Here is a 27,128-nt window from a genome sequence, read left to right as displayed (position 1 = left end):
TCCTTGAGTTATCTCTACAACCTTTCTAAATAGTGGGACCACATTAGCTGTTCTCCAGTCCTCTGGCACCTCCCCCGTGGCCAGAGAGAAATTAAAACTTAGGGTCAGAGCCCCTGTAATCTCCACCCTCGCCTCCCACAGCATCCTGGGACACAAATCGTCCAGATCTGGAGATTTGTCCACTTTTAAGCCTTCCAAAACCTCCAATACCTTGTCACTCCCTATGACAATTTGCTCAAGGACCTCACAGTCTCTCTCTCTCTAAGTTCCATGTCTAAATCCTCATTCTTTTGGGTGAAGACAGATGTGAAATATTAATTCAACGCCCTACCAATGTCCTCTGGCTCCACCCACAAATTTCCCCCTTGGTCCCTAGTGGGTCCTACTCTTTCCCTGGTTATCCTCTTCCCATTAACATCTTACAGAATATCTTGGGATTTTCCCTACTTTTACCAGCCAGAGCTTTCTCATATCCCCTCTTTGCTCTCCTAATTGCTTTCTTAAGCTCCATCCTACACTTTCTGTACTCCACTAATGCTTCTGTTGATTTGCTCTCCTTGTATTTGCTAAAAGCCTCTCTTTTCCTTCTCATCATACCCTGAATGTTTCTGGTCATCCATGGTTCTCTGGGCTTGTTACTCCTGGATTGTTACTCCTATTACCCTAGAGGGAGGTTTTTTGTTTGCACTGGAGTGCTGACTTGGGTTGCATTTGAGTGCTATAGTGGAAGTTTGGTAACTGAGGATAATTAAGGGTTAATTTTATCTTAAGTCTAATCTGTCTTTTATTTAGCAGATTAACTTAACAGTTGCTGTTTGGGTTGGAGAAGGTGAGTTTTAGAACAGCTTTAAACAGGGTTCACTCAGGCTCTGCTCGCAGCTGCACCTTGTTAATTCGAGAATTGGCTTAAACCAGTTTTCAGGGGCTAGAGTCAGTCAGTATATCATGGAGGGTCGAGACATGGCAACAATATGGCAATGATGCTTAATGGCCTTTGTGGGTCGGCCAGGAGCTCATCCTCCCCATGACCAAAATTAAATGGCTGATCTGATGGATGCAACAGGGCAATCATTTATTTTTACCACAGGTTATCACTTTGCTTCTAGAGCCTGGAAGAAAAATATGAGATGGTATTCCCTGCCTCCAGAAACAGCACCATTATGTAAAGGTGATTAAAAAGCACAAAAAAGGATTTGTCTATTTGAATTTTGCATCTAGCTTCAAGTGGAGTTAGCTGGAACACCACTGAAAATAACTAAACTCCTTCCAAACTGAAAACTGGTGAAATTGCTATGTCATTGCTATGTCAATTTACATGATGCTTTTTGTTTTGAGTGGAAAATTTACAAGGAAGCTGCTCTGTGGTGGGTTCGCATACAATGAGTTGATTCTTAAATCACAGCTGCTTCAAGAACAAGTTTTTAAAAATTCTTTATTGGGATGTGGGTGTCGCTGGCACGGCCAGCATTTGTTGCCCATCCCTGATTGCCCTTCAGAGGGTTGTGGTGAGCCACAAGTGTAGGTATTTCAACGTGTTCTTCTATTAGTTGTTCATTGTCCAAGCAATTCTAATAACCTTATATCATTGGAACATAGGAAATTGGAGCAGGATTAGACCATTGGACCCCTCAAACCTGCTCCGCCATTTAACTGGATTATGGCTGATCGACCTCAACGCCATTTTTCTGCACTAGCCCCACATCCTTTGGTACCTTTAATATCTAGAAATCTGTCGACCTCTGTCTTGAACATACTCAATGACTGAGCCTTGACAGCCCTTGGGGGTAGAGAATTTCACAGATATCACCACCCTTTGAGTGAAGAAATTTCTTATCTCAGTCATGGTTCACTTTAGGTTTTTTCTATAGCTTCACATAGATGAGCCAAATATTACTCATTAACTGACAATTATCCATTGTGTTTTACAAACTTAAACTGATTCAGTCTTAAAAATAAACATGGTTTCAAAGAAAATTTTTTTGATACTTGGGTGGACAGTGGAGAATGAAGATTTTAAGTGAGAGGGAGAGGAGCAAAAGGAGGTATGATCAGTAAGTTCCCAGATGGCACAAAATCTGGTGTCGTAAACAGTGAGGAGGAAAGCCTGAGATTACAGGATGATATAGATGGGCTGGTAAGATGGGCGGAGCAGTGGCAAATGGAATTTAATCCTGAGAAGTGTCAGGTGATGCATTTTGGGAGGACTAACAAGGCAAGGGAATATACAATGGATGGTAGGACCCTAGGAAATACAGAGGGTCAGAGGGACCTTGGTGTACTTGTCCATAGATCACTGAAGGCAGCAGCACAGGTAGATAAGGTGGTTAGGATGGCATGTGGGAAACTTGTCTTTATTAGCCAAGGCATAGAATATAAGAGCAGGGAGGTTCTGATGGAGCTGTATAAAATGCTAGTTAGGCCACAGCCTGGGTACTGTGTACAGTTCTGGGCACCACACTATAGGAAGGATGTGACTGCACTGGAGAGGGTGCAGAGGAGATTCACCAGTATGTTAAATAAAAATAAGAAATGCTGGAACCACTCAGCAGGTCTGGCAGCATCTGTGGAAAGAGAAGCAGAGTTAACGTTTCGGGTCAGTGACCCTTCTTCGGAACTGACCCGAAACGTTAACTCTGCTTCTCTTTCCACAGATGCTGCCAGACCTGATGAGTGGTTCCAGCATTTCTTATTTTGATTTCAGATTTCCTGCATCCGCAGTATTTTGCTTTTATTCACCAGGATGTTGCCTGGGCTGAAGCATTTCAGCTATGAAGAGAGACTGGATAGGCTAGGGTTGTTTTCCTTAGAGCAGAGAAGGCTGAGGGGGGACATGATTGAGGTACACAAAATTATGAGGGGCATTGATAGGATAGATGGGAAGAAACTTTTTCCCTTAGTGGAGGGGTGAATAACCAGGGGGCACAGATTTAAGGTAAGAGGCAGGAGTTTTAGAGGGGATTTGAGGAAAAAAATTTCACCCATAGGGTGGTTGGAATCTGGAACGCACTGCCTGAAGAGGTGGTAAGAGGCAGGAACCCTCACAACATTTAAGAAGTATTTAGATGAGCACTTGAAATGCCATAGCATACAAGGCTACGGGGCAAGTGCTGAAAAATGGGATTCGGATAGATAGGTGCTTGATGGCTGGCACAGACACGATGGGCCGTAGGGGCAGTTTCTGTGCTGTGTGACTCTATAATACAAAAGGGCGGCACAGTAGTTAGCACCGCAGCCTCACAGCTCCAGGGACCCGGGTTCAATTCTGGGTACTGCCTGTGCAGAGTTTGCAAGTTCTCCCTGTGACCGTGTGGGTTTTTGCCGGGTGCTCTGGTTTCCTCCCACCGCCAAAGACTTGCAGGTGATGGGTAAATTGGCCATTGTAAATTGCCTCTAGTGTAGGTAGGTGGTAGGGAATATGGGATTACTGTAGGGTTAGTATAAATGGGTGGTTCTTGGTCGGCACAGACTCGGTGGGCCGAAGGGCATGTTTCAGTGCTGTATCTCTAAATAAATAAATAAATAAAAAATGAAGTGCTCAAAGGAGGACAAAATGTAAGAGGAGTGGGGGACTGACCAAGGTATGGTTTGATTTTAAGAGCCACATCACCATCACAGTCTAGGTGAGACGAGGGGTGGAAGTAGTAGCCCAGGGTTGTCCAACCTTTTCATGTGAGGGGTCACATTATAATTTTTGTCTGACGTGAGTGGCCGATTAGACAATTTCAGAAAGATAGGGCATAAAAAATGTATCTTAATAATCAAAACAACAAATGTCCATTTTTATGAAGAAGCTTCAAATGAGAAGATTAATTTATTGACTTGGGTTCTCATCACTATGTTGAACACTGATTTTGAGAGATATTGAGCATATTTTTTTGCTTGCACAAGAAGTCAATGTTTGCCCGCACACTGGTTGTAGTGATGCGGAGTATCCTAGACAGATATCCATCTGAGAGGAGTGATCTCTCTCCGACGCGCTCTCTCGCTCTCTCTCTCTGACGCGCTCTCTCGCTCTCTCTCTCTGACGCGCTCTCTCTCTCTCTCTCTCTCTCTCTCTGTCCGATGCTCTCTCTCTCCGACGCGCTCTCTCTCTCTCCGACGCGCTCTCTCTCTCTCTCTCCGACGCGCTCTCTCTCTCTCTCTCCGACGCGCTCTCTCTCTCTCTCCGACGCGCTCTCTCTCTCTCTCTCTGACGCGCTCTCTCTCTCTCTCTCTCCGACGCGCTCTCTCTCTCTCTCTCTCCGGCGCGCTCTCTCTCTCTCTCTCTCCGACGCGCTCTCTCTCTCTCTCTCTCCGACGCGCTCTCTCTCTCTCTCTCTCTCCGACGCGCTCTCTCTCTCTCTCTCCGACGCGCTCTCTCTCTCTCTCTCCGACGCGCTCTCTCTCTCTCTCTCCGACGCGCTCTCTCTCTCTCTCTCCGACGCGCTCTCTCTCTCTCTCTCCGACGCGCTCTCTCTCTCTCTCTCCGACGCGCTCTCTCTCTCTCTCTCCGACGCGCTCTCTCTCTCTCTCTCCGACGCGCTCTCTCTCTCTCTCTCCGACGCGCTCTCTCTCTCTCTCTCCGACGCGCTCTCTCTCTCTCTCTCCGACGCGCTCTCTCTCTCTCTCTCCGACGCGCTCTCTCTCTCTCTCTCCGCGCTCTCTCTCTCTCTCTCTCTCCGACGCGCTCTCTCTCTCTCTCTCTCTCTCTCCGACGCGCTCTCTCTCTCTCTCTCCGACGCGCTCTCTCTCTCTCTCTCCGACGCGCTCTCTCTCTCTCTCTCCGACGCGCTCTCTCTCTCTCTCTCCGACGCGCTCTCTCTCTCTCTCTCCGACGCGCTCTCTCTCTCTCTCTCCGACGCGCTCTCTCTCTCTCTCTCCGACGCGCTCTCTCTCTCTCTCTCCGACGCGCTCTCTCTCTCTCTCTCCGACGCGCTCTCTCTCTCTCTCTCCGACGCGCTCTCTCTCTCTCTCTCCGACGCGCTCTCTCTCTCTCTCTCCGACGCGCTCTCTCTCTCTCTCTCCGACGCGCTCTCTCTCTCTCTCTCCGACGCGCTCTCTCTCTCTCTCTCCGACGCGCTCTCTCTCTCTCTCTCCGACGCGCTCTCTCTCTCTCTCTCCGACGCGCTCTCTCTCTCTCTCTCCGACGCGCTCTCTCTCTCTCTCTCCGACGCGCGCTCTCTCTCTCTCTCCGACGCGCTCTCTCTCTCTCTCTCCGACGCGCTCTCTCTCTCTCTCTCCGACGCGCTCTCTCTCTCTCTCTCCGACGCGCGCTCTCTCTCTCTCTCCGACGCGCTCTCTCTCTCTCTCTCCGACGCGCTCTCTCTCTCTCTCTCCGACGCGCTCTCTCTCTCTCTCTCCCCGACGCGCTCTCTCTCTCTCTCCCCGACGCGCTCTCTCTCTCTCTCTCCGCGCTCTCTCTCTCTCTCTCTCTCCGCGCTCTCTCTCTCTCTCTCTCCGACGCGCTCTCTCTCTCTCTCTCTCCGACGCGCTCTCTCTCTCTCTCTCTCCGACGCGCTCTCTCTCTCTCTCTCTCCGACGCGCTCTCTCTCTCTCTCTCTCCGACGCGCTCTCTCTCTCTCTCTCTCCGACGCGCTCTCTCTCTCTCTCTCTCCGACGCGCGCGCTCTCTCTCTCTCTCTCTCTCTCTCTCTCTCTCTCTCCGACGCGCTCTCTCTCTCTCTCTCTCCGACGCGCTCTCTCTCTCTCTCTCTCCGACGCGCGCTCTCTCTCTCTCTCTCTCTCTCTCTCTCGCTCTCTCTCTCCGACGCGCGCGCTCTCTCTCTCCGACGCGCCCGCTCTCTCTCTCCGACGCGCCCGCTCTCTCTCTCCGACGCGCCCGCTCTCTCTCTCCGACGCGCCCGCTCTCTCTCTCCGACGCGCCCGCTCTCTCTCTCCGACGCGCCCGCTCTCTCTCTCCGACGCGCCCGCTCTCTCTCTCCGACGCGCCCGCTCTCTCTCTCCGACGCGCCCGCTCTCTCTCTCCGACGCGCCCGCTCTCTCTCTCCGACGCGCCCGCTCTCTCTCTCCGACGCGCCCGCTCTCTCTCTCCGACGCGCCCGCTCTCTCTCTCCGACGCGCCCGCTCTCTCTCTCCGACGCGCCCGCTCTCTCTCTCCGACGCGCCCGCTCTCTCTCTCCGACGCGCCCGCTCTCTCTCTCCGACGCGCCCGCTCTCTCTCTCCGACGCGCCCGCTCTCTCTCTCCGACGCGCCCGCTCTCTCTCTCCGACGCGCCCGCTCTCTCTCTCCGACGCGCCCGCTCTCTCTCTCCGACGCGCCCGCTCTCTCTCTCCGACGCGCCCGCTCTCTCTCTCCGACGCGCCCGCTCTCTCTCTCCGACGCGCCCGCTCTCTCTCTCCGACGCGCCCGCTCTCTCTCTCCGACGCGCCCGCTCTCTCTCTCCGACGCGCCCGCTCTCTCTCTCCGACGCGCCCGCTCTCTCTCTCCGACGCGCCCGCTCTCTCTCTCCGACGCGCCCGCTCTCTCTCTCCGACGCGCCCGCTCTCTCTCTCCGACGCGCCCGCTCTCTCTCTCCGACGCGCCCGCTCTCTCTCTCCGACGCGCCCGCTCTCTCTCTCCGACGCGCCCGCTCTCTCTCTCCGACGCGCCCGCTCTCTCTCTCCGACGCGCCCGCTCTCTCTCTCCGACGCGCCCGCTCTCTCTCTCCGACGCGCCCGCTCTCTCTCTCCGACGCGCCCGCTCTCTCTCTCCGACGCGCCCGCTCTCTCTCTCCGACGCGCCCGCTCTCTCTCTCCGACGCGCCCGCTCTCTCTCTCCGACGCGCCCGCTCTCTCTCTCCGACGCGCCCGCTCTCTCTCTCCGACGCGCCCGCTCTCTCTCTCCGACGCGCCCGCTCTCTCTCTCCGACGCGCCCGCTCTCTCTCTCCGACGCGCCCGCTCTCTCTCTCCGACGCGCCCGCTCTCTCTCTCCGACGCGCCCGCTCTCTCTCTCCGACGCGCCCGCTCTCTCTCTCCGACGCGCCCGCTCTCTCTCTCCGACGCGCCCGCTCTCTCTCTCCGACGCGCCCGCTCTCTCTCTCCGACGCGCCCGCTCTCTCTCTCCGACGCGCCCGCTCTCTCTCTCCGACGCGCCCGCTCTCTCTCTCCGACGCGCCCGCTCTCTCTCTCCGACGCGCCCGCTCTCTCTCTCCGACGCGCCCGCTCTCTCTCTCCGACGCGCCCGCTCTCTCTCTCCGACGCGCCCGCTCTCTCTCTCCGACGCGCCCGCTCTCTCTCTCCGACGCGCCCGCTCTCTCTCTCCGACGCGCCCGCTCTCTCTCTCCGACGCGCCCGCTCTCTCTCTCCGACGCGCCCGCTCTCTCTCTCCGACGCGCCCGCTCTCTCTCTCCGACGCGCCCGCTCTCTCTCTCCGACGCGCCCGCTCTCTCTCTCCGACGCGCCCGCTCTCTCTCTCCGACGCGCCCGCTCTCTCTCTCCGACGCGCCCGCTCTCTCTCTCCGACGCGCCCGCTCTCTCTCTCCGACGCGCCCGCTCTCTCTCTCCGACGCGCCCGCTCTCTCTCTCCGACGCGCCCGCTCTCTCTCTCCGACGCGCCCGCTCTCTCTCTCCGACGCGCCCGCTCTCTCTCTCCGACGCGCCCGCTCTCTCTCTCCGACGCGCCCGCTCTCTCTCTCCGACGCGCCCGCTCTCTCTCTCCGACGCGCCCGCTCTCTCTCTCCGACGCGCCCGCTCTCTCTCTCCGACGCGCCCGCTCTCTCTCTCCGACGCGCCCGCTCTCTCTCTCCGACGCGCCCGCTCTCTCTCTCCGACGCGCCCGCTCTCTCTCTCCGACGCGCCCGCTCTCTCTCTCCGACGCGCCCGCTCTCTCTCTCCGACGCGCCCGCTCTCTCTCTCCGACGCGCCCGCTCTCTCTCTCCGACGCGCCCGCTCTCTCTCTCCGACGCGCCCGCTCTCTCTCTCCGACGCGCCCGCTCTCTCTCTCCGACGCGCCCGCTCTCTCTCTCCGACGCGCCCGCTCTCTCTCTCCGACGCGCCCGCTCTCTCTCTCCGACGCGCCCGCTCTCTCTCTCCGACGCGCCCGCTCTCTCTCTCCGACGCGCCCGCTCTCTCTCTCCGACGCGCCCGCTCTCTCTCTCCGACGCGCCCGCTCTCTCTCTCCGACGCGCCCGCTCTCTCTCTCCGACGCGCCCGCTCTCTCTCTCCGACGCGCCCGCTCTCTCTCTCCGACGCGCCCGCTCTCTCTCTCCGACGCGCCCGCTCTCTCTCTCCGACGCGCCCGCTCTCTCTCTCCGACGCGCCCGCTCTCTCTCTCCGACGCGCCCGCTCTCTCTCTCCGACGCGCCCGCTCTCTCTCTCCGACGCGCCCGCTCTCTCTCTCCGACGCGCCCGCTCTCTCTCTCCGACGCGCCCGCTCTCTCTCTCCGACGCGCCCGCTCTCTCTCTCCGACGCGCCCGCTCTCTCTCTCCGACGCGCCCGCTCTCTCTCTCCGACGCGCCCGCTCTCTCTCTCCGACGCGCCCGCTCTCTCTCTCCGACGCGCCCGCTCTCTCTCTCCGACGCGCCCGCTCTCTCTCTCCGACGCGCCCGCTCTCTCTCTCCGACGCGCCCGCTCTCTCTCTCCGACGCGCCCGCTCTCTCTCTCCGACGCGCCCGCTCTCTCTCTCCGACGCGCCCGCTCTCTCTCTCCGACGCGCCCGCTCTCTCTCTCCGACGCGCCCGCTCTCTCTCTCCGACGCGCCCGCTCTCTCTCTCCGACGCGCCCGCTCTCTCTCTCCGACGCGCCCGCTCTCTCTCTCCGACGCGCCCGCTCTCTCTCTCCGACGCGCCCGCTCTCTCTCTCCGACGCGCCCGCTCTCTCTCTCCGACGCGCCCGCTCTCTCTCTCCGACGCGCCCGCTCTCTCTCTCCGACGCGCCCGCTCTCTCTCTCCGACGCGCCCGCTCTCTCTCTCCGACGCGCCCGCTCTCTCTCTCCGACGCGCCCGCTCTCTCTCTCTCCGACGCGCCCGCTCTCTCTCTCCGACGCGCCCGCTCTCTCTCTCCGACGCGCCCGCTCTCTCTCTCCGACGCGCCCGCTCTCTCTCTCCGACGCGCCCGCTCTCTCTCTCCGACGCGCCCGCTCTCTCTCTCCGACGCGCCCGCTCTCTCTCTCCGACGCGCCCGCTCTCTCTCTCCGACGCGCCCGCTCTCTCTCTCCGACGCGCCCGCTCTCTCTCTCTCCGACGCGCCCGCTCTCTCTCTCCGACGCGCCCGCTCTCTCTCTCCGACGCGCCCGCTCTCTCTCTCCGACGCGCCCGCTCTCTCTCTCCGACGCGCCCGCTCTCTCTCTCCGACGCGCCCGCTCTCTCTCTCGCGCGCCCGCTCTCTCTCTCCGACGCGCCCGCTCTCTCTCTCCGACGCGCCCCGCTCTCTCTCTCCGACGCGCTCCGCTCTCTCTCTCCGACGCGCCCGCTCTCTCTCTCCGACGCGCCCGCTCTCTCTCTCCGACGCGCCCGCTCTCTCCTCTCCGACGCGCCCGCTCTCTCTCTCCGACGCGCCCGCTCTCTCTCTCCGACGCGCCCGCTCTCGCTCTCCGACGCGCCCGCTCTCTCTCTCCGACGCGCCCGCTCTCTCTCTCCGACGCGCCCGCTCTCTCTCTCCGACGCGCCCGCTCTCTCTCTCCGACGCGCCCCGCTCTCTCTCTCCGACGCGCCCGCTCTCTCTCTCCGACGCGCCCGCTCTCGCTCTCCGACGCGCCCGCTCTCTGCTCTCCGACGCGCCCGCTCTCGCTCTCCGACGCGCCCGCTCTCTCTCTCCGACGCGCCCGCTCTCTCTCTCCGACGCGCCCGCTCTCTCTCTCCGACGCGCCCGCTCTCTCTCTCCGACGCGCCCGCTCTCTCTCTCCGACGCGCCCGCTCTCTCTCTCCGACGCGCCCGCTCTCTCTCTCCGACGCGCCCGCTCTCGCTCTCCGACGCGCCCGCTCTCGCTCTCCGACGCGCCCCGCTCTCGCTCTCCGACGCGCCCGCTCTCGCTCTCCGACGCGCCCGCTCTCGCTCTCCGACGCGCCCGCTCTCCTCTCCGACGCGCCCGCTCTCGCTCTCCGACGCGCCCGCTCTCGCTCTCCGACGCGCCCGCTCTCGCTCCCTCGCCCGCGCCCGCTCTCGCTCTCCCCCGCCCGCGCCGCTCTCGCTCTCCGACGCGCCGCTCGCTCTCGCTCCCGCCGCCCGCTCTCGCTCCTCCCGCCGCGCCCGCTCTCGCTCCCTCCGCCCGCGCCCGCTCTCGCTCCCCGACGCGCCCGCTCTCGCTCCCTCCCGACGCGCCCCGCTCTCGCTCTCCCCGCCGCTACGCCCCGACGCTCCTCGCTCTCCCCCGCCCGCGCCCGCTCTCGCTCTCCCGCCCGCGCCCGCTCTCGCTCCCCGCCGCGCCCGCTCTCGCTCTCCCGCCCGCGCCGCTCTCGCTCCCTCCGCCCGCGCCCGCTCTCGCTCCGCCGCGCCGCTCTCGCTCCGCGCCCCGCTCTCGCTCTCCCCCGCCCGCGCCCGCTCTCGCTCCCCCGCCCCGCGCCCGCTCTCGCTCCCCCGCCCGCGCCCGCTCTCGCTCTCCGCCGCCCCCGCCCGCGCCCGCTCTCGCTCCCCCCGCCCGCGCCCGCTCTCGCTCCCCCCGCCCGCGCCCGCTCTCGCTCCCCCGCCCGCGCCCAGCTCTCGCTCCCCCGCCCGCGCCCGCTCTCGCTCCCCCGCCCGCGCCCGCTCTCTCGCTCCCCCGCCCGCGCCCGCTCTCGCTCCCTCCGCCCGCGCCCGCTCTCGCTCCCGCCCGCGCCCGCCCCGCTCTCGCTCCCCCGCCCGCGCCCGCTCTCGCTCCCCCGCCCGCGCCCGCTCTCGCTCCCCCGCCCGCGCCCCGCTCTCGCTCCCCCCGCCCGCGCCCGCTCTCGCTCCCCGCCCCGCGCCCGCTCTCGCTCCCCCGCCCGCGCCCGCTCTCGCTCCCCCGCCCGCGCCCGCTCTCGCTCCCCCGCCCGCGCCCGCTCTCGCTCCCCCGCCCGCGCCCGCTCTCGCTCCCCCGCCCGCGCCCGCTCTCGCTCCCCCGCCCGCGCCCGCTCTCGCTCCCCCGCCCGCGCCCGCTCTCGCTCCCCCGCCCGCGCCCGCTCTCGCTCCCCCGCCCGCGCCCGCTCTCGCTCCCCCGCCCGCGCCCCGCTCTCGCTCCCCCCGCCCGCGCCCGCTCTCGCTCCCCCGCCCGCGCCCGCTCTCGCTCCCCCGCCCGCGCCCGCTCTCGCTCCCCGCCCGCGCCCGCTCTCGCTCCCCCGCCCGCGCCCGCTCTCGCTCCCCCGCCCGCGCCCGCTCTCGCTCCCCGCCCGCGCCCGCTCTCGCTCCCCCGCCCGCGCCCGCTCTCGCTCCCCCCCCGCCGCCCGCTCTCGCTCCCCCGCCCGCAGCCCCCGCTCTCGCTCCCCCGCCCGCGCCCGCTCTCGCTCCCCCGCCCGCGCCCGCTCTCGCTCCCCCCGCCCGCGCCCGCTCTCGCTCCCCCCGCCCGCGCCCGCTCTCGCTCCCCCGCCCGCGCCCGCTCTCGCTCCCCCCCGCCCGCGCCCGCTCTCGCTCCCCCCCGCCCCCGCGCCCGCTCTCGCTCCCCCCCGCCCCGCGCCCGCTCTCGCTCCCCCCCGCCCGCGCCCGCTCTCGCTCCCCCCCGCCCGCGCCCGCTCTCGCTCCCCCCGCCCGCGCCCCGCTCTCGCTCCCCCCCGCCGCGCCCGCTCTCGCTCCCCCGCCCGCGCCGCTCTCGCTCCCCCCCCCGCGCCCGCTCTCGCTCCCCCCCCCCGCCCCGCTCTCGCTCCCCCCCCCCCGCGCCCGCTCTCGCTCCCCCCCCCGCGCCCGCTCTCGCTCCCCCCCCCGCGCCCGCTCTCGCTCCCCCCGCCCGCGCCCGCTCTCGCTCCCCCCCCCGCGCCCGCTCTCGCTCCCCCCCCCGCGCCCGCTCTCGCTCCCCCCCCCCGCGCCCGCTCTCGCTCCCCCCCCCGCGCCCGCTCTCGCTCCCCCCCCCGCGCCCGCTCTTCGCTCCCCCCCCCCCGCGCCCGCTCTCGCTCCCCCCCCCCGCGCCCGCTCTCGCTCCCCCCCCCGCGCCCGCTCTCGCTCCCCCCCCCGCGCCCGCTCTCGCTCCCCCCCCCGCGCCCGCTCTCGCTCCCCCCCCCCGCGCCCGCTCTCGCTCCCCCCCCCGCGCCCGCTCTCGCTCCCCCCCGGCCCCTCTCGCTCCCCCCGCGCCCGCTCTCGCTCCCCCCCCGCGCCCGCTCTCGCTCCCCCCCCCGCGCCCGGCTCTCGCTCCCCCCCCCGCGCCCCGCTCTCGCTCCCCCCCCCGCGCCCGCTCTCGCTCCCCCCCCCGCGCCCGCTCTCGCTCCCCCCGCGCCGCGTCCCGCTCTCGCTCCCCCCCCCCGCGCCCGCTCTCGCTCCCCCCCCCGCCGCCGCTCCCCCGCCCGCTCTCGCTCCCCCCCCCGCGCCCGCTCTCGCTCCCCCCCCCGCGCCGCCTCTCGCTCCCCCCCCCCGCGCCCCGCTCTCCGCTCCCCCCCCCCCGCGGCCCGCTCTCGCTCCCCCCCCCGCGCCCGCTCTCGCTCCCCCCCCCGCGCCCGCTCTCGCTCCCCCCCCCGCGCCCGCTCTCGCTCCCCCCCCCGCGCCCGCTCTCGCTCCCCCCCCCGCGCCCGCTCTCGCTCCCCCCCCCGCGCCCGCTCTCGCTCCCCCCCCCGCGCCCGCTCTCGCTCCCCCCCCCGCGCCCGCTCTCGCTCCCCCCCCCGCGCCCGCTCTCGCTCCCCCCCCCGCGCCCGCTCTCGCTCCCCCCCCCGCGCCCGCTCTCGCTCCCCCCCCCGCGCCCGCTCTCGCTCCCCCCCCCGCGCCCGCTCTCGCTCCCCCCCCCGCGCCCGCTCTCGCTCCCCCCCCCGCGCCCGCTCTCGCTCCCCCCCCCGCGCCCGCTCTCGCTCCCCCCCCCGCGCCCGCTCTCGCTCCCCCCCCGCGCCCCGCTCTCGCTCCCCCCCCCCGCGCCCGCTCTCGCTCCCCCCCCCCGCGCCCGCTCTCGCTCCCCCCCCCGCGCCCGCTCTCGCTCCCCCCCCCCGCGCCCGCTCTCGCTCCCCCCCCCGCGCCCGCTCTCGCTCCCCCCCCCGCGCCCGCTCTCGCTCCCCCCCCCGCGCCCGCTCTCGCTCCCCCCCCCGCGCCCGCTCTCGCTCCCCCCCCCGCGCCCGCTCTCGCTCCCCCCCCCGCGCCCGCTCTCGCTCCCCCCCCCGCGCCCGCTCTCGCTCCCCCCCCCGCGCCCGCTCTCGCTCCCCCCCCCGCGCCCGCTCTCGCTCCCCCCCCCGCGCCCGCTCTCGCTCCCCCCCCCGCGCCCGCTCTCGCTCCCCCCCCCGCGCCCGCTCTCGCTCCCCCCCCCGCGCCCGCTCTCGCTCCCCCCCCCGCGCCCGCTCTCGCTCCCCCCCCCGCGCCCGCTCTCGCTCCCCCCCCCGCGCCCGCTCTCGCTCCCCCCCCCGCGCCCGCTCTCGCTCCCCCCCCCGCGCCCGCTCTCGCTCCCCCCCCCGCGCCCGCTCTCGCTCCCCCCCCCGCGCCCGCTCTCGCTCCCCCCCCCGCGCCCGCTCTCGCTCCCCCCCCCGCGCCCGCTCTCGCTCCCCCCCCCGCGCCCGCTCTCGCTCCCCCCCCCGCGCCCGCTCTCGCTCCCCCCCCCGCGCCCGCTCTCGCTCCCCCCCCCGCGCCCGCTCTCGCTCCCCCCCCCGCGCCCGCTCTCGCTCCCCCCCCCGCGCCCGCTCTCGCTCCCCCCCCCGCGCCCGCTCTCGCTCCCCCCCCCGCGCCCGCTCTCGCTCCCCCCCCCGCGCCCGCTCTCGCTCCCCCCCCCGCGCCCGCTCTCGCTCCCCCCCCCGCGCCCGCTCTCGCTCCCCCCCCCGCGCCCGCTCTCGCTCCCCCCCCCGCGCCCGCTCTCGCTCCCCCCCCCGCGCCCGCTCTCGCTCCCCCCCCCGCGCCCGCTCTCGCTCCCCCCCCCGCGCCCGCTCTCGCTCCCCCCCCCGCGCCCGCTCTCGCTCCCCCCCCGCGCCCGCTCTCGCTCCCCCCCCCGCGCCCGCTCTCGCTCCCCCCCCCGCGCCCGCTCTCGCTCCCCCCCCCGCGCCCGCTCTCGCTCCCCCCCCCGCGCCCGCTCTCGCTCCCCCCCCCGCGCCCGCTCTCGCTCCCCCCCCCGCGCCCGCTCTCGCTCCCCCCCCCCGCGCCCGCTCTCGCTCCCCCCCCCGCGCCCGCTCTCGCTCCCCCCCCCGCGCCCGCTCTCGCTCCCCCCCCCGCGCCCGCTCTCGCTCCCCCCCCCGCGCCCGCTCTCGCTCCCCCCCCCGCGCCCGCTCTCGCTCCCCCCCCCGCGCCCGCTCTCGCTCCCCCCCCCGCGCCCGCTCTCGCTCCCCCCCCCGCGCCCGCTCTCGCTCCCCCCCCCGCGCCCGCTCTCGCTCCCCCCCCCGCGCCCGCTCTCGCTCCCCCCCCCGCGCCCGCTCTCGCTCCCCCCCCCGCGCCCGCTCTCGCTCCCCCCCCCGCGCCCGCTCTCGCTCCCCCCCCCGCGCCCGCTCTCGCTCCCCCCCCGCGCGCCCGCTCTCGCTCCCCCCCCCGCGCCCGCTCTCGCTCCCCCCCCCGCGCCCGCTCTCGCTCCCCCCCCCGCGCCCGCTCTCGCTCCCCCCCCCGCGCCCGCTCTCGCTCCCCCCCCCGCGCCCGCTCTCGCTCCCCCCCCCGCGCCCGCTCTCGCTCCCCCCCCCGCGCCCGCTCTCGCTCCCCCCCCCGCGCCCGCTCTCGCTCCCCCCCCCGCGCCCGCTCTCGCTCCCCCCCCCGCGCCCGCTCTCGCTCCCCCCCCCGCGCCCGCTCTCGCTCCCCCCCCCGCGCCCGCTCTCGCTCCCCCCCCCGCGCCCGCTCTCGCTCCCCCCCCCGCGCCCGCTCTCGCTCCCCCCCCCGCGCCCGCTCTCGCTCCCCCCCCCGCGCCCGCTCTCGCTCCCCCCCCCGCGCCCGCTCTCGCTCCCCCCCCCGCGCCCGCTCTCGCTCCCCCCCCCGCGCCCGCTCTCGCTCCCCCCCCCCGCGCCCGCTCTCGCTCCCCCCCGCGCCCCGCTCTCGCTCCCCCCCCCCGCGCCCGCTCTCGCTCCCCCCCCCGCGCCCGCTCTCGCTCCCCCCCCCGCGCCCGCTCTCGCTCCCCCCCCCGCGCCCGCTCTCGCTCCCCCCCCCGCGCCCGCTCTCGCTCCCCCCCCCGCGCCCGCTCTCGCTCCCCCCCCCGCGCCCGCTCTCGCTCCCCCCCCCGCGCCCGCTCTCGCTCCCCCCCCCGCGCCCGCTCTCGCTCCCCCCCCCGCGCCCGCTCTCGCTCCCCCCCCCGCGCCCGCTCTCGCTCCCCCCCCCGCGCCCGCTCTCGCTCCCCCCCCCGCGCCCGCTCTCGCTCCCCCCCCCGCGCCCGCTCTCGCTCCCCCCCCCGCGCCCGCTCTCGCTCCCCCCCCCGCGCCCGCTCTCGCTCCCCCCCCCGCGCCCGCTCTCGCTCCCCCCCCCGCGCCCGCTCTCGCTCCCCCCCCCGCGCCCGCTCTCGCTCCCCCCCCCGCGCCCGCTCTCGCTCCCCCCCCCGCGCCCGCTCTCGCTCCCCCCCCCGCGCCCGCTCTCGCTCCCCCCCCCGCGCCCGCTCTCGCTCCCCCCCCCGCGCCCGCTCTCGCTCCCCCCCCCGCGCCCGCTCTCGCTCCCCCCCCCGCGCCCGCTCTCGCTCCCCCCCCCGCGCCCGCTCTCGCTCCCCCCCCCGCGCCCGCTCTCGCTCCCCCCCCCGCGCCCGCTCTCGCTCCCCCCCCCCGCGCCCGCTCTCGCTCCCCCCCCCGCGCCCGCTCTCGCTCCCCCCCCCGCGCCCGCTCTCGCTCCCCCCCCCGCGCCCGCTCTCGCTCCCCCCCCCGCCGCCCGCGCCGCTCTCGCTCCCCCCCCCGCGCCCGCTCTCGCTCCCCCCCCCGCGCCCGCTCTCGCTCCCCCCCCCGCGCCCGCTCTCGCTCCCCCCCCCGCGCCCGCTCTCGCTCCCCCCCCCGCGCCCGCTCTCGCTCCCCCCCCCGCGCCCGCTCTCGCTCCCCCCCCCGCGCCCGCTCTCGCTCCCCCCCCCGCGCCCGCTCTCGCTCCCCCCCCCGCGCCCGCTCTCGCTCCCCCCCCCGCGCCCGCTCTCGCTCCCCCCCCCGCGCCCGCTCTCGCTCCCCCCCCCGCGCCCGCTCTCGCTCCCCCCCCCGCGCCCGCTCTCGCTCCCCCCCCCGCGCCCGCTCTCGCTCCCCCCCCCGCGCCCGCTCTCGCTCCCCCCCCCGCGCCCGCTCTCGCTCCCCCCCCCGCGCCCGCTCTCGCTCCCCCCCCCGCGCCCGCTCTCGCTCCCCCCCCCGCGCCCGCTCTCGCTCCCCCCCCGCGCCCGCTCTCGCTCCCCCCCCGCGCCCGCTCTCGCTCCCCCCCCCGCGCCCGCTCCTCTCCCCCCCCGCGCCCGCTCTCGCTCCCCCCCCCGCGCCCGCTCTCGCTCCCCCCCCCGCGCCCGCTCTCGCTCCCCCCCCCGCGCCCGCTCTCGCTCCCCCCCCCCGCGCCCGCTCTCGCTCCCCCCCCCGCGCCCGCTCCCCCGCCCGCGCTCTGAGGAGGACAAGTGCGGTGGATGTGGTCTACATGGATTTTAGTAAGGCTTTTGACGAGGTCTCGCATGGCAGACTGAACAAAAAAGTAAAAGCCCTTGGATTACAAGGGAGAGTGGCAAATTGGGTCCAAAGTAGGCTTAGTGACAGGAAACTAAGGGTAATGGTTGAGGATTGTTTTTGTGATTGGAAGGTTGTTACCATTGGGAGGCTCAGTACTTGGTCACTTGCTTTTTTATAATTTATATTAATGGTTTAGACTCAAATGTAGGGGGTATGATGAAGAAGTTTGTAGATGATACAAATATTGGCTGTATGGTTGACAGTGAGGAGGAAAGCTTTAGGCTACAGGAAGATATGGTCTGGTCAGTTAAACAGAAAAGTGGAAAATAGAATTCAACCTGGAGAAGTGTGAGATAATGCATTTTGGGAGGTGGAACAAGGCAAGAGATTACACAAATGGATGCAGAGTAGGGTGGAGGAACAGAGGGGCCTTGGATTGTGTCTACAGATCCTTAAAGATAGCAGGAAAGGTCGATAAGGTGGTTAAGAAGGCATGTGGCATGCTTTCCTTTATTAGCCGATGCATTGAACAGAAGAGCAGGGAGGTTATGCTAGAACTGTATACTAGTGAAACCGCAGCTTGAGTATTGCTTACAGTTTTGGTCATCACATTACAGGAAAGACATGATTGCACTGGGGAGGATGCCAAGGAGATTTACGAGGATGTTGCCAGGACTGGAAACTTTCAGCTATGAGGAATGATTGAATAGGCAGGGTTTGTGCTACTTGGAACGGGAGGCTAAGGGTGATTTAGTTGCGGTGTATGAAGTTGAGTAAATAGGGATGACCTATTTACCTTAGCAGAGGGGTCAAAAACCAAGGGGCATAGATTTAAAGTAATTGGTAGAAGGATTAGAGGGGAGATGAAGATTTTTTTTTTTCACCCAGAGGGTGGTAGGGACCTGGAACTCACTGCCTGACAGGGTGGTAGAGGCAGAAACTCTCACCAAAATACTTGGATGTCGACTTGAAAAGCCTGACCTGCAGGTTGACAGACCTAGTGCAAGGAGGTGGGATTAGGCTGAGTTGCTCTTTGTCGAGCAACACAAACGTGATGGTCTGAATGGCCTCCTTCTGCATCATAAATTTTCTACAATTTCTATCAAATGGTCCATGTTACAAGTTGTTCGGACTTGCACTTTACAGGCACGCATACTTTTTAAATAGAGAGCTGTGGCCTGTTTGATTTAATACCTACTGCAGAAATCTGGGCTACAAATTCTGAAAGTAAAAACTAGTTAAAAGGCCATCATCTATTGTGAAAAATGTGGAATTTTCAAAACACAACATCTCTTGTAGCAAAGGAATTTACACATCTCAATTATTGAGCAAGGAGAGTAATTGGAATAAAAAGTGGACAATTGGGTAACAGGTCTACTACATAGGTGGTTCAGTTGATAATGAACTACCCTTGAGATACTAAGTAACATTTAAAATTTCAAATATCGACTCTTCAGAGTTAAATAAATGCAGACCTTTTGTTTGCGAAATACCTGCAAGTGCTAACATGTCATTTCCTTTAACACACAGGGTGGTAATCCTCGGGTGGAGCTGACACTTTCAGAGCTGCAAGAAATGGCTTCCAGACAGCAGCATCAGATTGAGGCCCAGCAACAGATGTTGGTTGCCAAGGTAGAAACTTAACAAGGTTTTTACGAATCCAGCTTAATGTATCCTAATAAAAAGCAACCGTCTGATCCAAAATGATAAATATCAATGCTGAAGATAAATTAAAAATAATTCAATGTTGTTTCTTTGTGCCATTTTATTTTGTATAATTCCTTAGCTGATAATGAAGGCACAATCTGTTCAAAGGCTTCCATTATTCTATAACTGGCTGCTTTTGCAAATTCCGCACCAAAGTTAACTTGCCTTTCAGTTTCCCTCTTTTCCTTTCCTTATAATTCTGACTGTTTTTGATTTCTACATATTGCAAACCATGATCCCAAATCAATATCCACTCACCCTCGCCCTTCAGAAGCCATTGCAGCTCCTTTAGTACTGTTTGGTACTGTAATTTGGAATAGCTAGTATGTTTGATACAGGAGTTTCAGACTGAGATTCCAGTCTTGTGTTCTGCTACTATAAGGAAGTGCTGTCTGGAGACCAGGTGCTTTCTCAGAGCAAGAACAGGAAAATCAAATGAAGAGCTGCTCTTATACACGACAAAGTGACCGGTTTTAGAATGGCTTTGGAGATGATCAGAGAACAGAGTGCTCTTCTAAGATGTGTGGATGCCATAGAAGGAGTTTATCATTATACTGAAATCAAATATTGTGTGTTTGAACTGTGTTTATCTTCAACAACAGAGTGGCCAACTGAGGGGGACTGCAACAAATTAAAGGAAGGCATTAATGAGCTTGCAGTATGTGCATATAATTGGCAAATGAATAAGTGTGAGGTATTACATTTTGGCAAGAAAAGGGTGAAGAGGTCACATATTTGGAAAATACTCTGCGGTGGAGGAACAAAGGGATCGCAGTAGAAATACACATCAGTAAAAGTAGTTGTGCAGGTACAAAGAGAATGTCGAGGGTGGTCAAAGAGTCTTTTAAAAATATTAAAGGTTTTGATGGTGTAGGCACTATGTTTCCACTTGTGAGGAGGAGCAAATGGGGAATTCAGAAGAAACTTATTTACCCAGAGAGTGGTGAGAATTTGGAACTCGCTACAACAGGGAGTTGTTAAGGGAGTCTAGGTACACATATGAAGGAGAAGGGAACAGAGCGTTATGCAGATAAAGTTAGATAAGAATAGACCAGAGGAAGTTCAAGTGGAGCATAAACACTAGCATGGACTGGTTCAGCTGAATGGCCTGTTTGTGTCATTCTATGAAATGACAGAACTCGAAATTCCCTTTGACATCAATTCAGATACTGTTTCATAAAAGTCTCATCACTACTTCCAAAGCCATATTAAGAGTTGGTGAATAATTCATTCTATTGATAAAGAGTTATTTCATGTGGCAATTCTTATCTGCAGAACACAGATTTCCACACAGGAACTTCTTGTTTACTATGGGAAACTGATAAATCCAGGAGGAGCCATTTTAAAGCAGCTGGGACATTTTGCAAGGAGACTGGACAAGGTTGAATGGTAGCTGCATAATAGTAAAAAGTAGATTGAAAGCATCACTTTCTGTTAAGTTACTTATGCTGTGTGAAAGTGGATTTAGGCAAAATCAAAGTGAAACATCTTTTTGCAAGATCACTGTCTTTATTCATGTTCAGGTCACTCTTTTGCAGGATATCATCTTATTACTATAATTATTGAGGATCAGTATCCCAGCCAAGATCTTACTAAGTGAATGACAGCGTTACCTCCACAATTAAGCTACATCTACTAGACACACATGCAATTACCCATTTGTGTGATAGGCAGAACGTCTTTTTGGCTTGACAGCAGCATCCTGTTAATGGCGAACACCACACGTGTTGCTACTGCATAGTAGCAGCGTGAAACAGCTAGCTTCAGCTGTTGCTCAAATTTTTGGGGTACATTACATTTTCAAGGCAAGGTACAGACCGTACCCAACCAGCCCCTGCTAGCAAAAATCAAAACACAGTGTCCAACATTAGATGTGATTCCACAATTGGACAACATTTGCTAAATAATCCTCAGTGTGCTAAGAATTACACTGACAATTACACTGTAAGGGCGGCGCAGTGGTTAGCACCGCAGCCTCACAGCTCCAGTGACCCGGGTTCAATTCTGGGTACTGCCTGTGCGGTGTTTGCAAGTTCTCCCTGTGACCGCGTGGGTTTTCGCTGGGTGCTCCGGTCTCCTCCCACTGCCAAAAACTTGCAGGTGATAGGTAAATTGGCCATTGTAAATTGCCCCTAGTGTAGGTAGGTGGTAGGGAATATGGGATTACTGTAGGGTTAGTATAAATGGGTGGTTCTTGTTCGGCACAGACTTGGTGGGCTGAAGGGCCTGTTTCAGCGCTGTATCTCTAAATAAATAAAAATAAATAAAGCAATTTAAGGTAGTCAGTCGGGCTCGCAGTGTGGTGCATTTGCGCGTACTGGAAGCTACATATATTAATACACAGGGCCCTGTTCTTTGCAGACAGAAGGAACATGTACCCACATATGCAATTATGTGATTTGTTCTTAAATATTATATTCCGCCTTTTCTTTACAAGTCAAATGTTTAACAGTGACAAATTTGCCAAACACATGGGCTTCACTAATATTTTGCAGATAACAATTTTCTTTTAAGTCGATAAGAAAATAATGTGCATTCATGAATCAGATATCTAATCTAGTGCTACAACATACAACTAGGAGTAGAAGTAGGCTACGTAGTAGAGGTAGGGGACGCAAGGAGTCTGCAAAGGGATATAGGTGAGTTAAGTGAGTGGGCAAAATTTTGGCAGATGGAGTATAATGTGGGAAAGTGTGAATTTGTCCACTTTGGTCGTAAGAATAGAAAAGCAACATTATTTAAATGGAGAGTGATTGCAGAGCTCTGTGATGCAGCGGGATTTGGGTGTCCTAGTACACTAAACGCAGAAAGTTAGTATGCAGGTACAGAAAGTGATTAAGAAGGCAAATGCAATGTTGTCTATTACAAGGGGAATGAAATATAAAAGTAGAGATGTTTTGCTACAGTTGTACAGGGCATTGGTGAGACCACATCTGGAGTATTATGTACAGTTTTGGTCTCCTTACTTAAGAAAGGATATTTTTGCATTGGAAGCAGTTCAGAGAAGGTTCACTCAACTGATTCCTGGGATGAGAGGGTTATCTTATGAGGACAGGTTGGGTCTGTGGTCAGTGGAATTTAGAAGGATGAGAGGTGATCTTATTCTGGTTCCATCAAATCATGTATAATGTTTTAGACAAAGTAATTACAGATGACCCAGTGTAATAATGCGTAGTAGAACTGGTACTGAGCTATATAGATGAAGGAGATGGCGGCCTTCATTTCTGGCCTTTACTGACTTGGGTGATTGCAGGTGGGGTGGCAGTGAAGTTATTACAGTTGACCTCAATGTTCTTTGGCTAGTGAAAGGGGATGAAGAAAAATTTGAGAGTTTGCTGGTCCTGCTGTTGTGATGAGGACATATGGAATCTGCAAGGGGATATAAATAGGTTGAGTGAGTGGGCAAAAAATTATTAGATGGAGTTTAATGTAGGAAAGTGTGAGATCATGCATTTTGGTAGGAAGAATCAAAAGGCAGACTATTATTTAAATGGAGAGAGACTTCAAAAAATGCAACACCGAGGGACCTGGGTATTCTTGTGCATGAAACACAAAAAGTTAGCATTCAGGTGCAACAAGTAATTTAGAAGGCAAATGGAATTTGGATTGGAGTTCAAAAATAGGGAAGTCTTGTTAAAACTGTATAGGGTGTTGGTGAGGCTGCACCTGGAGTACTGTGTACAGTTTTGTTCCCCATATTTAAGGAAGGATATACTGGCATTGGAGGCAGTTCAAAAGAGATTCACTAGGCTGATTCCTGGGATGAAGCAGTTGACTTATCAAGAATGGCTAAACAGGTTAGGCCTTTATTCATTAGCGGTTAGAAGAATGAGGGGTGATCTTCTTGAAACGTGCAAGATTCTGAGGGGACTTGACGGGGTCGATGTTGAGAAGTGTTTCCACTAGTGGAGGAATCTTGAACTGGGGGGATAGAATGAGGACACTCATTTAAAACTGAGATGCGAAAGAATTTCTTCTCTCAGAGGGTAGTGAATGTCTGGAATTCTGTACCCCAGAGAGTTGTGGAGGCTAGATCAGTGTAAGTATTTAAAGAGGAGGTTGATAGATTTTTGAAATATCGGAAAGTTGAGGGCTATGAGGAGCTGGCACGAAAGAGGAATTGAGGCCTGGGGCAGATCAGCCATGATCTTATTGAATAGTGGGGCAGGCTTGAGGGGCCGAATGGCTTCCTCCTATTTCTTGTGTTCTTATGGCTTTATCTAGTGACTTGTAAATGTACAGATGGCTGATGAAAACATGAGGACCATCATAGTCAAATCGTCACTCACTTACCACGCAGGTTTAGATATGTGGAATAGTCACTTAGGTGAAGTGTGAAAATTGCACCACTAACTGTATGCTATCCTCTGTGATTTGCTGGATTAAAAGAAGGAAAAGGAAGACTAGAGAATTGGGGCTTGGAAGGGAAATCTAAGCACAAAGACATATTTTTGCCATTCGAGAGAGTAAAACCGTCGAGTAAAGGTTTCTTCTTGACAGACATTAATATTGCTCTGCCATAAATCTGACATGATGTATTTCCTCTAAATCAAGCTGTCATAACACTTTACATTGAAGTTTGGATAACTTGTGTGTCCAATGAAGTACAGTAAATTGAAGTTTCCAGTAGCCCCAAGTTCCCAATTGAGATTTAAATACTCAGGTAAAAACAGAAAATGCTGAAAATACTAAGCAGGTCTGGCAGAATCTGTGGAGAAAGAAAATTAATCTTTTGCTTTGTGTCCTCAGTTCTGATGGAAGTTCACAGACCTGAAACATTAACTCTGTTACTCTTTCCACAGATGATGCCAGACATGCTCAGTATTTCCAGCATTTTCTGTTCGTATTTCCAGTATCGACAGTATTTCACTTTTTGTTCTGGTGTGGAGCTAACTAGTGACACAATGTAAATATTTGTTTCCTGAACATCTTAATTTCAAAAAGCAAAATGGTAATTACTTTTCTTCCCCCCCCCCCCCCCTCCCCAAAGGAACAGCGTTTGCGTTATCTGAAACAACAAGAGAGGCGCCAGCAGCAGTCCATTTCAGAAAGTGACAAATTACAAAAACTGAAAGAACGTATGGAGAGTCAGGAAGCAAAGCTGAAGAAGATACGTGCTATGCGAGGACAGGTGGACTACAGTAAAATTATCAATGGCAATCTTTGTGAGTATTCTGAATTTCTAATACAGTTTGTTTCTCAAGCATTAATCAATTAAGATGTATCAGTAAAAATGATTAATTCGTCGTATTTCAAGACATTGATAATATCGTAGAGTTTACAACACAGGGCTGATTGTGCCTGTGCCAGCTGTCTGAAAGAACACTCCATTTGATCCTTTTCCCAATGCCATTTCATATTTTTATTTTTCAAATATTTATCCACTTTCCTTTTTAAAAGAAATTGTGAATTCTGATTCTACAGTGTTTCTGGTAGTGTTTCTGGTCCTGCAATAATCTGCATTTTATAAAATAAACCTCAACTTCTCCCTTCATTCTCAGTGATGAACTTCAATTTATGATCTCTAGTTATTAACTCACTGACTAATAGACACCGCTTTTCTCTCTTTACCTTATCAAACATTTTTAAACATTTGTGTCAGAGATTTCTTTTGTGCAGAGACCCAATTTCTCTAGTCTACCATAAAACTGTTGCCTTTCATCCTTGATATAATTTTAATAAATCTCTTCTGTATCTTCTCCATGACCTTGGCATCCTGTGCTAACGTGGATCTCCCAAAACTGAACGCAGCCAATACTTGTATGACTTTAGCATTACTGCAGCTTTTTTACTATGTACCCGTTTTATATGTTTTTCTTTGCTGCTTTATCAAATTGTTCTCTTACTTTTAAAGGTTTGTGAACTTGAACCTTGGAGTTTCTCTGCTCCTCTACTTTTAAAGTTTTACCATCCTGTGAATATGAATCTCATTCTTTCTGTCAAAATATATGACCTCGCTTATCTGTGCATTAAATTTCACCCGTCTGTCTGTTCAATCTACCAATGTATCTGTTGTTCTGTATTTGCCTGAAAAATCCATACACACAGTATCAACTGCATTTCTTTTGTTGAAACACTTGTATTTCCTCAAAAAACCCTATTAAATTTGTCAGACACGACTTAGTTTTTACAAATCAAGAGGTGCTACATTAGCATCTCAAGACTTTGGTATAGGGAGCACAATTTTAAAGTTTGCGGATGGCACAAAACTCGGCAAAGTGGTACATAGTGAGCAGGATAGTAGCAGATTTAGGAAGACGGACAGACTGGTGAAATAGGCAGACGCATGGCTGAAGTAACTTAATGTAGATAAGTATGAAGTGATGCACTTCGGGAGAAGCTAAATGAAGAGGCAATATAATCTAAATGGTCGCTGAAAATCTGTATATTGGGGTGATCAAACGCAGATTGGTGACGGCTTTGCGGAACACCTCTGCTCAGATTGAAAACGTGACTCTGAGCTTCCGGTCGCTTGCCATTTCAACACTCCCCTCTGCTGTCATGTCCACAGCTCTGTCCTGTGCCTGCTGCAGTGTTCTAGTGAACATCAATGCAAGCTTGAGGAACAGCGCCTCATTTTCTGATTAGGCACGCTACAGCCTACCAGATTGAACATTGAGTTCAATAATTTCAGAGCATGACTGGCCTTTTTTTATTATTTTATTTTACTCCCTTTTTTTTTGTTTTTTTACCATCTGCCTGCCTACTGGTTTTATCATGTTTGTGCTTTTGGCTAGGGCTGCTCATTATTCTGTCATTAAAAGTACCTCTGCACTAATGCTTTGTCTTTCACTACACCATTAGCACACTCTCTTTGCCTTTGCCCCATGACCACCTTGTCAGTTAATCTCTCCAGTCCTCTGTCTTACCACACGCCTTCCTTTTTGTTCTCTTTTCCCCCCACCCAGCTTTATTTGCTTAAAACCTATTACATTTCTAACCTTTGCCAGTTCTAATGAAAGGTCGCTGACCTGAAACGTTAGCTCTGCTTCTCTGTCCACAGATACTGCCAGACCTGCTGAGTATTTTCAGAACTTTGTTTTTATTTCAAATTTCCAGCATCTGCAATATTTTGCTTTTATTTTCATCTAAATGGTACTTGTTTGAAGGAGGTGCAGGAGCAGAGGGACCTAAGGGTGCAAAATTCACAAATCTTTGAAGGTGGCAGGGCAATTTAATAGAGCGGTCAAGAAAGCGCATGGGATACTTAGCTTTGTAAATAGGGAGTTGAATACAAAAACAAGGTAGTCATGCTTAAAACTTCACAGATCTCTGGTTAAGTCACAGCTGGAGAATTGTTTACAGTTCTGAGCACCACACTTTTTAGGAAAGATGTTAAGGCCCTGGAGAGGGTACAGAGGAAGTTTACCAGGATGGTATCAGGAAAGGCAATGGACATGTACTTGACAAGATCTAATTTGTGGGGTATGGGGAATAAGCTGGAGTGTGGGACTAAATTGGACAGCTCTTTCAAAGTGCCAGCATGAACACGACAGGCCAAATGGCAACCTCCTTGGCTGTGTCACAACTTCTATATGCAAGCATGTTTGAAAGATCGTGGTCAGAGCCTCCACTATTTGATCTCTTACTTACCTCAAAATTCTATATTCACTTGTTAAGTTGCAGCAACTTGTTAAATATTGAGTCCTTTTCTCGTTATCTAATTGCCCTACCACCACCTGCTCTTGTGAATTTTCCCACTGTCCCAAACTTTAAAAAAAAACTGAAGCAAAATTCTTTCTTAGTATCTACATTATTCCTTCATCCGAGATAAGTTTATTTTTCATCTCCTAATAGTCTGCCCTTAAATTATTCTTTTGTTTTTATGGCAATAAAATCCTTAACTCTTTTCATTTATGTTTCCTTCCAGTCTTTCTTCAGAACTCTTGTTCGCCTTTCAAGCGATTTTAATTTCTTTCTACTTTCTGTACTCTGCTTACTTTTTCTCATTAACTCTATATTTGTCATATCTCCCAATCGCATTTTCATTTTGATTTCTCTACTTCCCTAATTGTGTTATGGTCCCTGTTCCCTAGATGTACCACATTGCTTTACTTCCCTCACTTCATTTTTAAGTACTAGATCTAGACATACCCCCATCTTTGTTGGCTAAAAGCGTACTGATCTAAAAAGCTGCAGAAAACCCTCCCCTTCTTTGCCACTTTTTGCCCCGTCCCTATCTTTGGATAATTGAAATCACTCATTATTATTGTCCTGTTGGTAAAGGCCTGCTTAGGTCTGCAAATGAGACCCGACCTGGCCTGAGTCCTTCCATTTTTTTTCCCATGCCCCACCCAACTGACCTTCTGTTTTTCACTTTGTTCCTTCCTGCACAAGCTCAAAATAACTGTAGCAAAACCACCTTTAAAGTCCAAAAAGTAAATGAACATTAAAGTCGCTTATCGGAGGTAGTGATAGAGCGTGTCCGATCTGACCCGCGCCCGAATGCTGGACCCGGAAGTGCGACCTGACCCGAACCCGATGCATGTTGTCGGGTCCCGTTGGGTTCGGGTCAAGTTGCAGGCCTTTACCTGTTGGTTCTGCATTTCTCCCAATTACATACCTTTTCCTCTATTTTGTTTTCACTTTTCATTAGAGGAGTTTCTTGTTCCTTACCTCATAGCAAATAGATTCAGCTTTTTTCACCAATGCATTACCTTGCATTCTAAAGCTGTATTGGAATCTTTGATCAATACTGCCATCTGTATTCTCTCTTTCCTATTCTGTCCTTCCTGAATATTTGTAACCAGGAATGTTAGCGCTCTCATGCTCAAGCCTACATCACATGTCTATTAATAATCGAGTAGTATATAGCAAAATTGTGCCTCTAGCTCGCCAGTTTTATTCAGAATATTTTGTAC

General features: G+C 58.4%; 1 protein-coding gene across 6 annotated transcripts in view; it reads left to right on the top strand.

Annotated features, from left to right (window-relative positions):
• ppp1r13bb (protein phosphatase 1, regulatory subunit 13Bb) overlaps positions 1–27,128 on the top strand; it is a 120,569-nt gene that overhangs the window by 28,994 nt on the left and 64,447 nt on the right. For all 6 annotated transcript variants that reach the window (XM_068039016.1, XM_068039013.1, XM_068039018.1 and 3 more), the window contains exons 5-6: positions 18,091–18,192; positions 23,258–23,432. In XM_068039016.1, the coding sequence (XP_067895117.1) occupies positions 18,091–18,192; positions 23,258–23,432 (277 nt within the window). The remainder of the gene's footprint in view (positions 1–18,090; positions 18,193–23,257; positions 23,433–27,128) is intronic.

This window comes from Heterodontus francisci, chromosome 9 (assembly GCF_036365525.1).
Source record: "Heterodontus francisci isolate sHetFra1 chromosome 9, sHetFra1.hap1, whole genome shotgun sequence".
In the NCBI taxonomy this organism is placed as follows: Eukaryota; Metazoa; Chordata; class Chondrichthyes; order Heterodontiformes; family Heterodontidae; genus Heterodontus; species Heterodontus francisci.
This window is presented reverse-complemented; position numbering and strand designations above follow the sequence as displayed.